The sequence below is a fragment of the Excalfactoria chinensis genome, chromosome 7, assembly GCF_039878825.1.
Source record: "Excalfactoria chinensis isolate bCotChi1 chromosome 7, bCotChi1.hap2, whole genome shotgun sequence".
Lineage (NCBI taxonomy): Eukaryota > Metazoa > Chordata > Aves > Galliformes > Phasianidae > Excalfactoria > Excalfactoria chinensis.
Genome location: NC_092831.1, coordinates 26,790,091 through 26,808,029, shown reverse-complemented (window position 1 = coordinate 26,808,029; position 17,939 = coordinate 26,790,091). Strand labels below are relative to the sequence as shown.

General features: G+C 42.5%; 1 protein-coding gene across 8 annotated transcripts in view; it reads right to left on the bottom strand.

The window, feature by feature from the left end:
- IKZF2 (IKAROS family zinc finger 2) overlaps positions 1-17,939 on the bottom strand; it is a 109,922-nt gene that overhangs the window by 16,435 nt on the left and 75,548 nt on the right. For 7 of the 8 annotated variants that reach the window (XM_072341533.1, XM_072341527.1, XM_072341530.1 and 4 more), the window contains one exon: positions 4,920-5,057. In XM_072341533.1, the coding sequence (XP_072197634.1) occupies positions 4,920-5,057 (138 nt within the window). Of the gene's footprint in view, positions 1-4,919; positions 5,058-12,426; positions 12,535-17,939 lie in introns of all 8 variants that reach the window. The other variant, XM_072341535.1, reaches the window with a different exon arrangement.

Here is a 17,939-nt window from a genome sequence, read left to right as displayed (position 1 = left end):
TGCAGTTTGGGAGGTCTGAAATGTTGCCACTGATATGGCTAAATTTTTATGGTTACACAAACACTCTTTGTCCAGGGCTATCTGCACTAGTTCTAGGCGAGTTCTTATTGAGATTTTATAAGAAAGGTATCATTACATCTGTTGATTTCCACTAGGAACTGGTGCCTGACCATCCTCTTAGCTTAACAAATCACTGTATGAGAGCCCTGGTTTCCTGCTCAGTGGCTGTAATTGTCCTCGTTGTGATGGGACAGGTTTGGACAACAGTGCCACTTCAAGAAGGTCCAGTCCTTGGCATGCCAGGTGCACAAGACTTGCAGTGGGAACCCGAGGTGCAGTGGGCTCTAAATATCTCCTACGATGACCTGCTGCCTTTGTAGGCCTGTACTTGCCCACAGAGTCAATTCAAAGCCTAATCACTTTCATAGCTATCTGATCAAACCCAGAATGTAGTGACATTTGTATTTCTTACACAGATTAATAATGGAATAACTCTACTGTTGGGCATATGTGTGCAAAATTTCCCAGGTGGAATTGGAAACCTTTCTTCCGCAACAAATGAATAGTGCTAAAAAAGACATCTGTTCTTCTCTGAGTCAGGAAAAAATTCTGCTTGGACTTTCAAGACTAAAACCATCACCAATAAGAACATTTTCTTTCCTACATTTTATGCTGTAAACTCTTTTTCCTGCCTCAGAACTCAACTCCATAACCGCTCAATCACTCCAGTATTTGAGTTGAGAATAAGTTACCAGAATGCATATTGTTACACAGACTTCCTGGGAAGGAGGAGAGATGAAAACAGCTTAGGTGTGCTTCCTTACCTTGGGTAGTAGGAGCTAGAAGGACAGCTGACATGTTATAACTAGCTTGATACAACTACTTCTTTTAACCTATGAAATTATGGCGTCACCTCAGGGAGACTTTTTAACCCAAAAACAATGCATCCAGCCCATGAAAAGCCCAAGACTGAGAATGTTTCTGTTAGGGGATGCTTCCACTCTGTTTGAAGGCTGCACTCCTGGATGCTCACTCTCCCTGACATAGCTGATGTCCACAGCTACAGTTAACATCAAATAGCATTTTCAAGCTCAAACTCTCAACATGCAAACATGGATGGTCTCCAGAGCAAAGTCTTTATTTCCCTGAAGACATCGTTGTTAGGGTCATAAGGATACTTTTCATTTTTTTCTTCCTGGTTTATAAGAAACCACACACACTGTTAAACAAACAAACAAACAAACAAACAAACTGTTCCTGCTCTTCCAGTGAGGAAAGAATTGGGGGGGGGGGGGAAACAAGAACCAAGTATAAAAATTGCCCTGCATGTGGTTTGCTGATAAATACTTTTGTGTGTAGACAACAGACACTGGACTAAGTCTCAGCTGGTGTAAATTAGCATTACTCCATCACCCTCAGTTTCCTTTCTTAAGTTGACAATATTGCTATTTAAGAAGTGTATGTGTGTGTACTAAGAAATGACAGGATATATTCCCACAGACCCTGGTGTGAAGTACCCCACGGGACAAGCATTTTAACTGCATTTTTAAGCAACTAAGCAAGAGGGAAGGACACAGTGCCATTGTGTATTTTGTGTGCGGTTGGCCTTTGAGCCTCTTACAGCCTACGGCTAAGCTCCTTTCTCCTCCTAAAAAACAGTATTCTTCTGCTCTTTATCTTAAGAATTTCCTTGGACTTTTTGCTTTGTGGAGATGGAGAGGAATACATATATGTGAGTATAAACCACAGCTGGCATTTCTTCCTATTCAATAATGCATACATCAGACACGCTGCCTTCAGAGGCTGTCCCTTTCGTCACCCCCAACACACCACCAGCTAGAAGACCACACACTAATTTCCACCTCAAGGGCCAGAACTGCTTAGCTGAGAATAGCTGACAACATCAGGGGAACCCTCTTGCAACATGTGAGTGAGCCGCTGTGCTCGGCTGGGGACAGGACCCAGCCAAAAGGAAGGGCCGCTCAGAGAGAGGATGGAGGGAGACCCAGCACCAGGAACTTGTGCATTCCTACCCACAGACTGAACCCAGCCTCTCCCTGCCTCTCGCTTCCCCTTGTGGCCGTGGTCAGGTGACCCAGCTGTCTGCAAGGCAAAGATAATTCAAATCAAAGTAAATATTTGCAGCATGCCTATAATTTGATCAACCAGAGTGCAATGTTTGAAAAGCACCTAATTCTCAAAGGGCTGCCCTTGTTTACTGGAATTAACCTCTGCAACAATAATTTGGACTGATCTGAAACACTGATCGTCATAGTATGAGACACGGCACAGCCACCTGCACCCTAAAAGCAGGATGCCGGTAGGAATGAGAACATCCTCACATCCACCTTTTCTTCACATCATGCTGTTAAAGGATTGGACAGGAGTTCCTCTGCTGTGTTTCTAGAGGCCAATGCAAGTGTACAGATCCAAGTAACTCAAGGCAATGATTTTAGCAACTGGAGCACATGGCTGGAGAAGGTACTGACCTCAGCTGGGCAGGCCTCAAAACACTCAGCAAAACCAAAGTCCTCACAAAGCATTTGGAAAGAGAGCCAGGTAAGCTAACATGTAGGTTAGGGTTAGCTCTTAACACTTAACAAAACACAAAATTAAGCAGCAATTGAAATCGCCAAAGCATATATTCACTCAACCCCAAGAGTATCCTTCCAAAGTGTGGAATGTGAGAGAGAAGGAAATCAAGGCATTCTTCAGAGTTAGCCTGAGCCTTAACTTGAAGCAAAGAGCAGAGTAATCATTTGTGTGTGCCCCTCTGGGGCCTCTATGCTCCTTTTGAGAAAGGACTTAAAAGTAAACCATAAAGCACACACTGAACTTCCCAGGTGCGAGCACTGGGATGTGAGGGGAGATTTATTGCTAGCACCCACCTGGATCTAGAACTACCTGTCACTGCCAACTGCCATCACTGTGCCCCTCTAACCAGCATGATGTAAAGTCCCTTAGACATTTGCCAGGAAAGATTTAATCACGTTTGCCAAGGGGAGAAAAAGGCAACAGTTGAATTCAAAAAGTTGTTTGAAGCAAATATTGCTGGAAAAAAAATAATAAAAAAATGAAGCGGTTGTCTGAACATTTCTATTTTAAGCCCAAGCAAAGTCAGACTGTAAATAAAATGGATAACCATATTGGGTTTGCACTGGTTTAACTCTGGTTGTTAGAAAAATCAATGCAAGGTCAGCCACTCCAACTTCTCTGGGTGCACGAGGTTAAAGACTTGTCCCTCTTGTCATAGCGTTGAGCTTTAGATTTGCTCAGAAACACGCTAACAACAGTAAACCTATTTAAAATAAATTACTGAGAAATAAATCTGTAAGTTGAGCGGAATTAGGGAAGAATCTTAATAAGGTGATCTCTGAAAGACTCTTGCTGTCAAATCTCTATTGGCCAACTGTTATTTCCCTATAAAAATGCTGGCTGATATCACCAGCTACCTGGTTAATCTGATAGACCCACCCTTGCAGAGGGAAGAGCATGTATTTTATTGGGAATGGAGTATGTAGTTGAACTACTACTATCAGCAAAGTGCTCCATCAAGTGCAGAACGGGTACCCAAAAGCAGCAAAGCCATCAGATGAGTCTTTCTACTGACTTTTATACACATAAAATCAGGCCTAACACAGATAATCGCTAACTTCAAGATCTTTGAAGTCATTCATTAAATTTTAAAGGTTGATTTTAGTCTCCAGGGCATCTCAAAATACAGTAATTACTTCATAGAGCTGTATAAACGTTTTGGGTCATGTACCTTTATAGATTTGAAATTGTCACAGTACAGTATTCTAGAATTTTGGTGATTTTCTTCCCACCAAAAAACAGTCTGTAGTAGAAACGTTGATTAGATTTCATTGCTGCTTGTTTTTTTTACATTTTTAGAAGTGACCTTTCAGAACTTTCACGTAATTGATTTCCAAATGACGCCACATGACTATTCTCAACAATGAAAAGCAAAATGGAAAAAAAAAAATGTTATTTCCCTTTTTTATTTACCTACTGTCTGTCTTCTTGATATTCTCATGTTTATGGTATTTTCTACTCGTAATGGAAAAAGTATATTTTTTGTATTTCCTCCGCAGTAAGAAATTATAAGTACTTTGAGTGCCAAATATCTAAAGTTAATTGTTAAAAGTTAAAAGATGTTGAGCATTTGAAGCGCTGATTTTGAATGAAAATAATTCTCAGACAACTCCTGTTATTTTGCACTCCAGATATACCTACAACCTTGCAGTCAGATGTTACGCTTGTTCCCCATACCAATAGCTACGGAAATGTTTGAACACAAATTCAGGGTTTGACATTTCTTGCTTTCAACTGTCTTTTTGGCAGCCTTCAGTATTTCTGTATATTAACACATGTAGTGTTAGCATAGTAACACTAACACATGCAAATGCATAAACTTTTTTTTTATATATATATAATTACTTTCATCATCACTGTTGACTTCATGTAGCTCTGGAGCTTTTCACATCTCCTTTCTATTTTTTTGATAGGATATATTACTATAAGGCATAGAAATAATGACCTCTGAGTATGTCTACCACCTTTACCTCTTAAAAGTACCAGTCACTTTCACCAAGCAGAGGAAGGGGATTCGTATGTTCCTTAGTTTTTATGGCAACTTTGCACTGGTGCCTTTATCACTTTACTTCAATGTCCACACACTCGCATATCTCAAAATTGAAATATCAATTTCAACAAATCAGCAAAAAAAAAAAAAAAAAAAGTGCTGTTAAACTAAAGTGGGGAATTTAGCCCATCTTTTCTCTTCCTGCTTATCTGAGTGCAAGCAATAGATTAGATGGAAGTGATACAAAGCACAAAGGAAGGAGGAAAAACAGATGGAAAACCCCTGTAAGATGTGCTCCAAGTGCAAGAGACCTCAAGGCATGGTGTCCACCCACCGTGGTGACTCAGGACCTGCCCGGCGGCCTCCATGCCAACATTCTGCATGTAGTTGTGGCAGCGTTCCTTGTGCTCTTCCAGTGAACTGCGCTGCTTGTAGCTTCGGCCACAGTAGTTGCACTTGTGAGGCTTCCCCACTGTGGAGAGAATGAGAGTGACAGGTCAGATCCGCAGCAGCCCACCTATGCTGCCAGCATCACATCCTCACAGCAAACTGCTCTTGAGATGGAAAGACAACTAAGAAAGGTTACTGAAGTCCCATGCCTTCTTCCCAGCCCCGTCTCCCCCCACGCACACACCTCCCACCCGCTCGGTACTTGGCTCCATCAGCTGTTCACACTAATGCATGGTATCTGCAGAAGCGACACGAGGTGAACTTGCTGATCGTAAAGCAAATAAACAGACGACAAGAGGGGAAAACAACCCAAACAGTTGAATCACATCCCGGCACTGCTTCTGTGTCACCGAGTCTCGTGGGAAAGAAACTTCTGAGGTGTTTTGCCCATGGCACGAGCAGCTGCTTTCACAAAGTTGTGTTGCCCCAGTGCCCTAATTCTGCTTTGAGCCGGGGAAACCCATCGCATGGCACAGAGGAGTTCTCTCAGTGAAGCAGCTTTGCCAAAATTACCAAGGGAAGGTTCGGAAAAACACAAAACCCAGACAACAAAGTAATGCTGGTAACGGCCCCTGTTTCATGTCAGAGCTAAGCTGTCACCAGTACTTCACATAGACTAGATAATATTAAAAAAGAAAAGAAAAAAAGCAAAAAAAAAAAAAAAAAAAAAAAAAAAAAAGCTGAGTACAACAAAAATCAAGCCAGATGAATTTTGAATGCAAGATATAACTAAATATTTTTGCATGCGTGCATTTCACTCAAGTGCAATATGAACAAATGGCAAATGACTCTCAACACACGCAAAACCTGGCACCAGATTCCCATAAAGTAAATCCCTCTCATAGCATGTCATTAAGAAACCACAAGAATGGCCGAACCCAGGGCCAGAAAGCTAGCCAGAAGTACAGTTTGCCAAACCATGCTAATAAAGGTTTTTAATATAATTCCAACTTGAAGAACAAAACCATTTATTCTCTAATAACTAAAGAGCTATTAAGTCAGTGCTACAAGTCCCGTAAAACACAAGAGGCTGAGATGTTCAGAGCGGGCTAAGGGATGGGGAAGGTCAAACTTCTTACAGAGTTTTCAGAATCTTATGTACGTATTTTAGTTTCCATCCAAAGACACAGAGAATATCCTCTGTTGGACAACGTGCATAAACATTGGGTTCATCCCAGTCTTGAAAGATTTTCACTGTCGTTTACTTAATGAAATCCAAGCTGGACTAATGACAGACAAACATTGTCACTCCTAGGCCACTGGTTCCTTTCTATCATTGTAAGATAGACCTGGGGCTGCTTCAGCGCCGGGGGGAGATGTAGGGGGCACAGCGGGAGGATACCCATAGCCAACAGGAAGTTGGACAGGAAGGGTTTTGTGTTAGTTGGTGTCAGATCAAGAAACCTAACGCAGCTGAAGGAATTAAGCTAACAGAACCAAAGCAGGGCTGAATTAGACCACCCAGTTTAGCTATGCCGGGTTTCCAAAATCTTAGGTGAACCATAAGATGCAAAGAAAATGTGTGATTGCCTTCAGCTACTCAAGAGATAGATGCTATTAATTAAACATATCATCATTTTGCACAGATAAACATATTTTCTTACAAGCTTACAGGAGAGAAAAAAACAAGTCAACAATTAAAAAAAAAAGAAAAAAAAGCTGGTATTACACCTCTTCAAATTGCTGCTACTTGCATCGTAACTATTTCACAAATTACTCCTAGATAATGAGGCTGAGCTTTCCCATTGATATGCGGGACGTACAGCTACCCAAATCCCATCAAATTTCAAGGTTCATAAGAGATGATAAAATCTAATGGCAATAGCAAGATTAGTACATGCAGTATGGGATTTGAGGAATCTAACTCCCCAAGGAAACAAACTCCTTCCTCCAGGGAGAAGACAGGAGTATAAACAACAGGTGACAAATGTTAGCCACATTGTCTAATACACAACTGGAAGCTGCTCAAACACAACAGGCAAGAGCAAAGTTTGTGGATTCCAGTTCAGCAGACTTGAACGTAACCCCCTTGGGTTCGCTTGCAAAGTTAGTCCCCTGACTCTCCCTTCCCAACAGATGTAATTACATCACAGCCTAGATGTGACACAGGGAAAACCTGACTTATTCTATAAAATTACACAAATCAACTGCAACTTGGGTTGTGCCCTCGATCAAGTCAGTCCCCAATGGGAACAGGTTCCAGTAGCAGTAGTTCATGTCACCAGCAATGCTCACAATCCAGCTGGTGATGAATGCAGCTAGCAGGGGAAGCAGGGACAGTCTGGATTTTAGGAACCTCACTGTTGTGACAAATGTCAAGACATTGAATTAGTCATAAATTTCTCCTTTTGCTCTTATCAGAGTAAGTCACGACAAAAAACATGTCTATGGATACGAACATTGCCAGCAGGTGGACATTTTTCCACTATTTGTGCTACACAATATAAAGATGTAAAGGTGTCTTAGAGAATTCAGTTCCAGCGATCTTCTCTACAGCGTATTTTGTTCCACATAACAAACCACCAGATTAAACCATGTAGCTTCCAAGAAACATTTCAGCCCTTGTCAGAGAAGGTACAGTAAATAAAAGAGTCAAAAGTTGCCTCCAGAACACACAGCTGTGCTCCCGGGCACAGGTCCTGGTCTTTGCAGAATTCAACTGCACTATAACCACCAAAAACCTTCTCAAGCCCACACCAAAGACTGCTCTTTCAATGAGTTCTTTACGGAGCCATCCAGTGCTTGGCTTGGCTTGAAGCTGATTTCCCCCAGCTCCTGACCAAAGACCTTGTCAACAAACATGGCATTCAGCGCTCCAAGTCACTGTACCAATGGCAGTGGCACCCAGGAAAGGTGGTTTGGAAGCCCCTGGTTTGGGGTAATTATTCCTGTATTGCCTTTAGGTAGAAAATTACCATCACTCATTTTCGTAGGAGTGACACAATACAGTGAATGCAAACAAGCCCAAAATCTTAAGAAGTCTTCAATTTGTCGTTGAACTGGGAAAGACCAGGGCACTGGGTAAAACCCAGCGGCCATATCTCTGAAAAAGCTGACTTGAATACAAAAAGCACACCTTATTTTTCTTACTTATATGTCAGAGTTTCCACACATTTAAGCTCAGATTCATACAGATGACAATGTGGCACAGAAAACCCACAATGGAGTCTCAGCCTCAAATGGAAAATATTATGACAGTTACACAGAAAAAAGACATTTCAATTTGAAGTAGATTTTTTACCATGAAACAGGTAAACCACTCGCTGAAATTTACAGAGAAACTGAGTTTGCTTGTGAAACAAAAGCGTTTGCGTGCAGGGAGGTGTGGAAAAAGGAGGAGGAGTCAGAGGCAAAGTGCTCAGGAGAGAGGAATACTGGAGTCCTTGTGGGTGAACTTTGATAGCTGAGAAGTTTGCAAGCAGCAACAATGAGATGGTGCAACACTCAGGTCAATATTCAAGACAGAAAGCAGACTTGGGCCTAGGGAAACTGCTTTTAAGTCATAAAAGAAGGTCAGTGAAAGAGAAAGAGCCTGTAAGGCATTCGCACAGCATTTTGTTCTCAAAAGAGATGGGAGTGCATAGCAGAATATAAAGTAAGTCAAAGGGAAATCACAAGGCATCCAGGTAATACCTTGCCCTAAGCACACAGCATGAGAAAGGCCTACAGAACAGGGTAAGAGCAGAGATGCACTTCATCGAGAGAAAACCCTGCCTCCATTAACACCAATGACAAATATTCCCTGGTTTCAGCAGGCAGAATTAACTACTCCCACATTTCCCTGTTTGGGGTATCACACTCTTCTCCACAACAGCATGGAGAAGGATTCCTTCCCGTCCATCTGTCCAGCTCAGTCATTAACAGCACAGCTCATAAAGGAAAATGCATTACTACAGCTGCATTGCTTGGGTCCTTCCAGTGCAAGGAGTATGTCATAATGCCTTTATGCTGAGCTTTCTAACAGACTGGAAGCTTCCTAGGATGGGAGATGCTCTGCAGATAATAAAGTATCTACCACAAAGGAGCCTTGAACGAGGCTTAATGTGGCAACATCAATTTTAACACCGAAGTAGGAAATATGATTAAGGCTCTAGGTTGGGACTAGGGAGCCTAGGGTTCAATTCTTAGACACACTACAAATCTCATGACTGCAGGCAAGTTACACTGATTTCCCATGCTTCAATTATTCATACATACGATTAAGGATATAATTCCCTTCTTTGCGGCATGTAAATGAATTCAGGCACTTTGTGAGAGACACAGAGGCTAATTTGGTGGAGTTCGCACAAGTAGGTAGACATAGAAAAATATGGTCCATATCTCTATTGAGAAATTAAGGACTTAATACAGTGATTTTATTAGATATGGGAGTGAACATTAAAGAGCAGAAGGAGATATTTAGGATGGCACAGAGTAGAGGTTCAAGTGGGAATAAGAAAATCAAATTAAGAGAAGAATGTTGGTGGCATATTAGGCCGCTTGCAGGCACAGTATCCTTCTGGGCAGTTCAATGATCAGCCCAGAGAAATGGAGAATGACCATGAAATTTGTCCATTTTTTTTACTGCCATGGAAGACAAAAGGAGAGCTGGTGTAGTGCTTAGATGCTGGCAAAACAACTGAGGCAGTAGAGATGCATTGATGAAGCATGGTCCATCCAGTTCACAGCTGTAATGTACCAGAACACCTTGCATGTGTCCCAAAGCTGCCTATCCCAAAAGCATCTCACACAAAATATTTACATAAATAATAGACTTTTGAACAAATTAATTAAAAGAAAAACTGAAACCTAATCCCATGCCGGCTCTGAGCAGCACGTAGCTTTACAAAGGAAACTGCCTCCCACTCTGATGCTGCAACTAGCTGCTGTGCTTAATGACTGTAAATGTGTTCATTGAAATTCATGAGGGCTCTTTGATTTTTCTTTTTAATTTTTAATTATTTTTTTTTTTGCCCAGGAGATTACATATAGACACAAAATAATCAGTACACACTTGAGTTCAGAAATAACAAGTCCCACAGCTAATCCAATATTGTCCAAGACAACCTGCATGCAGAGGTCACAAGATGTAAACATCTAACGTAAGTCTGCAGAGCACACTAACACACCAACTTGTGACACACAGCCTTGAGTACCTCCACCTTTGAGTGTTCTACTAATGACACCTTAAAGCAGCCTGATTTTCAGAAATAACCCATTCTATATTCATAATATGATAACTTTGCTGTAATCTTTTAATGCTTGTCAGTTCTGACAGGAGCAGCAACACCTGGAGTACGTGCCAATGTTTCTGCACTGGAGTAGCAGATTAATACAGAAGTACTCTGCTCTACCACTGGACTTTTAACACAGCTCTAAAATAAAAGGCCTTCTTGCTAATAAGCTCTTTGCCACCTCCAAGAGCTGGAGAAGATCAAACTATACGTTTTGCTTTTTCTTACTTTTAGAAAGAGGAAAGTGCAGGTTTTCTCCTTAACAACTGACCTCTGACAGAAACGCAGGGATCGCTGTGGACCTCATGAGGTTCTGATGTCTCATTTTTTCATCTTTTAGGCCAAATACTAGAGTTTATGAGGTTGTGGGAACAGATAGGTTTACCAGGTCATGCAAGAGAGGAGAGACCAGCCAGATAGGTCTGTGCTTCCAGATGTTTCCGGGCTCTTTAAGATCCTCGGTGGACTCAAAATACAGCAGGACAACTACAGGGATAGTTCACTTGACTCACCTTACGACCTCAGAGCCCACTGCCTCTTAGTACAGATAATCAATTGCCTATCAATACATATAAAGCTGTTCACGATATTGCAAACCTCCCTGCAAATGAAATGCCTTTCGCCCTTTTTGCACAGCAGCAGTCAATGGAAGGTTATTTCTGTCAACAGCTACCCTGTACTATTAGAGCAGCCCTAGCCAGCTAGTAGCAAAACACCCCTATATGCTTGTAGCACATCAGCACGCAGTAAAAAAACAGCAAAACAACAGCAAAACACCTACATACCCTTTGTTTTCTAGGCACATCTGTCTTTCCAATACATACCTCCAGAGCACAAAACAGCTGGCTGACACCTGCATCTACCTGCCAGTTGTTTATGGTGCCATACAACAAGCATCTAGCAGAGCAGTGCTATGCTTCCGACACTCAGCCCTTCCTTCTGTGGCAAGTGGTGTTCAATAGATGGTATATAAGCTCCAAGGACTTCATCCATGCAACAAATGCATGCGTGCACACAGTTAGGACAAGCAAATATATTCCTCAGTGCAAAATTCCAAGTGACTACACCTTTGTATATAATGCACACAGGCCAGAGTGCAGTGTAAATCAAGAGTACAACAGCTACAGAACTGGGATCCTTATTTGTACCTTCAGGTACTGCCTGCAGCTTTTTATTCTTTTAGTAGCTCACTGTGATTTATCTCACAGCTTCTAGCAGTTATTGGCTCTGCTGTTTAATCTGATTCATCAGATTGTGTTTATTTATTAACTGATCCGCACAGTTTTACAGATAAAACAATGTTCCAATCTGCCACAAGGGTTATAAATAAGTAGGCAGTAGTTTTTGTGCCAGAAGCTTAACAAACAAACAAACTCCTGTCTCACTGGCACAATCATACAATTACTGAAATCTCCCTAACCATGCAGACCAAACCATCCTGTCTCAGTCTCTCAGCACTCATTAAATAAATAAAGAATAGAAAAGCAAGAAGTTTGCATGCCGATTTCTTTCTTTGGAGCACAGACAACAAACAGGTTCCTATGCAGGTTTGGATGCTGCATCTGTGTGGAACAATGTATGAAAATGGAAAAAAAAATAAAAATCTATTTGTCTAAGTGAATCCATGCTAATAAATGAAATAGAAAATCAAGTAAAATGCAGGTAAAGGACACCAACATTGTACTTGTTTCTGAAAAGGGGAAAAACCCTGGTTACTTGCTCTGAATTCATGTCCCATAAAACTTGTATTGCAACAGACAAAAGCTCTCATCACATATTTCTCTTGACTTCACTCTTTTACCTTCAAAATAAGAGCTTCGAAGCCAGCAGAAAGGAGCTGCCACTCACTTCAGTTGGTATTAATGGCAACAGAGCTCTCAGATCTCCCCTTCATTCAGAGGTCTCAGTGCAGATGTTCTGCACTTGTGCTGTGAGCCCAGTGTCCTTGTGCCATACCAACGTGTCCCAGTCCTTCCACGCACCCCTGGCACTTAGCAGGGGCGTCTCAACAATTTTACAAGGACTCTGAAATGGTTAAACGCTTTTAAAAAGAAACACGTGTTTAAATAGTGCCGTGGTGGTGAGATAAACTAACAAAAACCAGGAGGAAGAGTACAAATAACTGGGTGTTTTTATCACTTTGCCAGCTTAAAAGCAACTCAGCTTACTGCAACTCACTTGTAGAGGGTAAGAGGTCCTGCGACATATACAGGAGCTCACTGCTGTAGTCCAGTGGTCTGCTCTGGACAGGAATCTCCTCCTGCAGTGCCATCTCTATACCTGGAACTGGGTGGAAGCAGGATGGAGGTTAAATCTTAACTGCATTTACTAGCTCTGTACTTTCCACTCCACTTCAGACCTTTAACATGATATTAAAGTCGACTTGATACGTGGAGCATTCATCGATTTATGTAACAAACCTTCCAAAATACCCTCTTAAGTTTAAACCTGCTCCAAGAGCACAGCAAAGAGAACAACAAAAACACTTTTAGGTGGCTCTGCTGTTCTTCTGCTCATCCCTGCCTGCTCAGTGGCACAGCTAAGAGCAGGAGGGAACCCACACTTCAGTGGGAGTAATACCAGTAGCGACAGGCTCTGGGGGGGAGAGGAGCAGCTCACAGCCCAGCACAGGGTGTGGATACCTCAGCTCACAGCAGGAATGCTGCTGGACAAACACTCCCTTGAGAAGCTTTTGTTTGTATTTTTTTTTTCCTTCTCTTCCTTTTTTTTCCCCTTTGGGTAAAACAAGCACAGACGTTGGGCCAGATTCACAGGCAGGGTAAATGGAAGTAATTCCCCGAAGCCAGTTTACATCAGCTGCTTACAGTTCAGTTATTCCAAGCGCGGTCCCTTTGCATATCTTGCAGGAGCCCTTTAGCATTTCATTATAAAGTCAACAGAACCTTTGAATTCAAGCATGCGGTGCCAAACGTAGTGTTACCAGTTATTTTATACTATCTAAATAAAGGGGAAGGGAATGCCTGACATTTAACTTTCACTATAGTACAAAATAGTTTTATTTTTCCTGCACAAAAACACCAAACAAGCCCTTAGCTCTCCATCATTCCTTCTCATCCCATGGCAATGAGTTCTGCGTGTACACTGCTGCATGGGAAAAGCCTATTTCTTTTTGCACCTGACCTCTTTCCTGTTTTGTGTCTGCTATTAGGAGATTTGATGAACGAGCTCCAGTTCCCCTTACTTAAGTAAATTTTCTCTTTTCTTGTCAACGCCATAAACAGAGTTTTGGAAGCAGACTATTAGCAGCAAGCTGTCATAAAGATAATAGCAAGAAGGAAGAAATAATGTTGACAGTTCCTGAGCTTTTCCCAACCACTGGAGCTGGGAGTTTTCACTTATTTTGATCAAGGCCAGCAATGAAGCAAACCTTGCTTCCAAAAACAGGTCAGGCAGTAAAACTAATGGGCTCCTTTGGGACATGAAAATTTCTACTCATACTTTCCCTCCTGCCCAAGAAAAAACATGGTCTGTGCCACTGTGTTAGTCTCGTAAATACCTGCTGTCCAAGCATGGGTTTTGTCATCTCTTGCACAGATGTCAGATGAGGACTGACTCCTCTCACATATGTTGTTCTCTGCCAACACGCCTGACATAGATGTTACCACTGGATTACAGAAGAGCTTGAAATAAGGGTGAGACAAGGAAATAAGCAGACTGCCTACTAAAGCCTGCTGCCTACTGCTGAATAGGCTCCCCTAGTTCACTGCTCTTGTCAGCACACCGCACTTACTGCAGCTTCATTCAAGCAAAGGAATCCAACACCACAAGAGCTGGATAGATGCCTCCTGTCCCACCATGTCTTGCACCACCAAAGATCTGGAATCATGCTGCCGCTTGTTGGTATTTACTGCTCCATATTCCAAGGCAGACACAGCATTTATAGCAGGGGGGAAAGAATCAGGATAAGTTTTTGAGAACAATTCTCAGCAAAACAAATATTAACATGAAAACTGTCTAGCAGAGGACAAAGGGATCATCTTGGAGAAATGAACCCAGGCTTCTGGTCGACTTCTATTCTAGTGCAAGCCCATACATATCAAGTATCTCTGTCTGACACTGAGGTTACATTAATCTCTTTCAGGTAGTAAAATCCAGCAATTCCTGTTAGTCTCAATATCTTCCCTCGATTTTCTTGTAGAACAGAAAACAAATAATGACATTGCCAGAGCGCTTGCAGTTCCTTTGAGCTTTTTTAGGTTTGGTCAGTTGAAACAATGAGAAGGGAGGGGGGAGGAGGGAGCAATGATTTGGGATTTTAGGGTGTTTCTTTTATTGGTGCAATTCGTTTTGCAATACAAGCTCTGGATAGTTTCAGAAAGTGTATCCTGGCTGAAAGAAAGGCAGACAAAATGAAAGGACATTAAATATGGGTGTGAAATTAAACCAAAAGAAAGTGAAAAAAAAACCAACAACACAACACAGGAAAGAAAAGCATCTACTTGGGCTAAAAGAGAGAAAAGCTGGAAAACACGAGACAGCTCTCTAAACACCCAGAAATATGTTTAAAAGGTTTCCTGTAAAAGCAGAGAGTTTAGGAAACTCTGAGTACATTTAACTGCATTCCTTGATGAGAGAAAAAAAAAAATCACAGTGAAGCCCTTCATCTACTATTCAAACTGGTGATTTTGATGAGAAGTCTGAAGCAGAAAGGTGTGAAACAGTTCTTACTTCACAGTACCTGGGAGAAGAACAAATAAAGAAATAAATTGGCGCATCCATTGCAGAATGTGGTGGGGGCTGCAAAGCTTTCTTGTCTTTTCGTCTTGGGCTTGAACTTGGGCAGAAAACACTGCCACCCTCCCCCCCCCCCGCCTCTCTCTCTGAGTTCTGTGTTACTTGACACAAAACGGCCCTTTCCCACCTCTTCACCAACGGTCCAATCGTATCCTTGTGATCATTTACCAGCCAGCTCTAATTCAGCCTGGAATTTACGCCGATTAAAGCTGATTTTGTGCTTCTGAACCAGACCTGTACTTGCAGTCTCTTGAATTTGGCTCCTCTTGAGCCCTTGAGCCAAACTCACCGTTTGCAGAACACTAATGATAGAAATATAATGGATACATTTTTCACAGTACAGCTGCTGTGGACATTTTACTTTAGAATGTAGAAGTCAAACAAAGCACATTTTCTGGTGGATGATCTATTTTTTGTTGGAATGAAGCCGCTCATTTCGAAAGCATGCCAACAATCCACCCTTTCATGCTGCTCTCCAGTAATGCAGCTATGGATATTCAGACAGATCCGATCCTACAGTGCTAGAAACACATGCACTTCTCCCCTTAGCAAGCAGTGGTACCATGACTTCCTTCAGCTTCCAGCTCCTGGAGTCAGATGACCATAGGGAAAGATTAGCTTACATGTTTCCTCCCTTCCTCGGTTAGAAGAAAAACACCTTTAGGTGAACAGAAAGGCCAATTTATCACTTTTCGCTGTCCTCATTTGTTAGCATTTATAACCTGGAGTATTCAGATCCACAATGTGGCTCTTTTTTTTAATTCCTGGAGTCAGACACTTATCAATTCTGCCAACATGAATGCAGCGTCTTCAGACTGGTACAACTACAATTGTTATCAAAAGCACAGTTCAAAAACACGTTTGCGCACAACCTATTTTCCTACTGGAAATCTTCTGCTTTCCTGTTGTTTTAAAATCCACTGGCGTTGAGATGTCTCTCCCTGAATGTGCTTTTACTTATGCCTTAAATCATTTCCCTGCTCCATCCTGGTGTTTTATAGGAAGAAAACTAATATTACATATGAATCACAGAATAATGTGCCTCCTACAAAAGACATCACTCTATTAGGAACACATTTTAAGTGGCACATTTACCGTGCATTTAATTTTCATTTACAGCATGTGCTCTGCATCCAGCATACAGCCTATATCAGGTTTAGTTTTCATAACCTATACCTGACACCTAATACAAGCTAGGAGTGCTGCTCCAGGATTTGGCAAGAAGGAACAGGTTGTGGATGAGCAGGTTTCTCTGACTCACCTACACGGATCAACAAGGAAAAATAAAAGGGAGAGCGTGGAGATTGCAAAGGGGAAAAAAAAAGAGAGCGTGAGGGGGGGGAGTGACGTGTTCCTGTGGATGCGGTGTGTAATGCAGCTGGCAGCCTGCCGGCTCGCAGTGCCACTGAGTTCCAGACATGCCAGCCCAGCTGACTCAGCTCTAAGGAAGAAGGAAAAAGGAGGGAGAATTTCACAAACGTTTACGATTGCCAAGGGACGGAGGTTGCTGGACTCTCCTCGATGATTTTCAAAGCTGTCTTTTGCTTCGGGGATTCGATTGGTGTCCGCAGAGAGGTACAAGAGAAAGATGCTCACTCAATAATCTTGTACAGAACTGCTGTTATTGAATCATGCCTCTACGGCTGCTGAAAACCCAGCAGCACAGCTCCAGCCCACAAAGCACAAGTGTCAGCCTTTCCTGGCCAAAGCTAGCTGCTCTTAGACAAGCCACTGTCTCCAAGGAGACCAGCAAAGCGCATGCAGCTGAAGGGTATCCAAGTGAGAGAGAGTCTATGGCCCGTGTCGCTTTTCTATATAAAAATTTCATCATCAGTTTCTCACCACTGCATCCTTTATGTGTGATTTATTTACTAGGAATAGCTCCAAGCCCTTAAAGGGCTCTGCCTGTCTATAAGAGCTGCTCTGTCCCATGCATATCAGAACAGCTCAGGTCCTGATCGGCTGTCGGGGGGAAAGACTGTGCTTTTCCAGGCTTCCACTCCTAACCGAGAAGAAGTAGGAGCAAGAAAATAGCTATTTTCCAGCACTAAGAATTGCAACACAGACAGGCTAAGGCCCATACTGTCAAAAGGCATACACAGCCCATAATTCTAACTGAAATCAAGCAGATCTCAGTGCTTTTGAAGGTAAGAGCCAACATGAACTGGGCCCAAAATCAGCACTAGGAACTGAGCTTGCCTTAATTCCCTCATCAGGATCCTTACCACAGGCTTGGCCCTCAGCCTTTTCCAGGGCGCATGAGGGCATTCAGGCTGGCCTGAACTCCCCCAAAGGGAATGGAAGGAGCACAGTCCTCCATCCTCTACCCTGAGCAGCTGGCTCTCCAGGCAGGAGTCTCAGGACAGCAGCATCCCAGCAGCCTGACCCCAAAGCTCCTGCTGACCAACAGAGCCCCACGAACTGCTCACACACTCTTGTACACTTAACGTGAACAAAAGGAGCAAGGTTAAGGCACAGGCTTTCCCAAAGGGCAGTGCAGTGCAGCACACAGATAACTGTGTGACTGGGGAGTGCCCCAGCCAGGTGCTCTTTGTCAATGTTTCAATAAGCAGGGCCTCAGCTGCATTTCTCCAGCTTCAGGAATGAAGATAGAGATCTCATCTCTCTGTTGCAAAGCAAAGAGGGAACTTGGGGCACCCTGTCTGAAATCAAAACAGCACAGTTATGCAAAACTTGTGTGCAACTGGCATCTCTTGTGTAATCCTCCTTGTAATCGGCCTCGCTAACTACTCCAGAAAGGAAGGAGGGGCAGAGGGTGGAGAAAGTTCACACTTAGATCAAATAAAAAATGGGAAAATATCCAGAGAGCTTTAGTCAGGTAAAAACACAGTTCCCTCTCATGGGAAACCTCCAGGACAGGTTTCCTTGAACTTCATACAGGGTTATAAATAGGAGGAGAGTCATGCAGAGTTCAG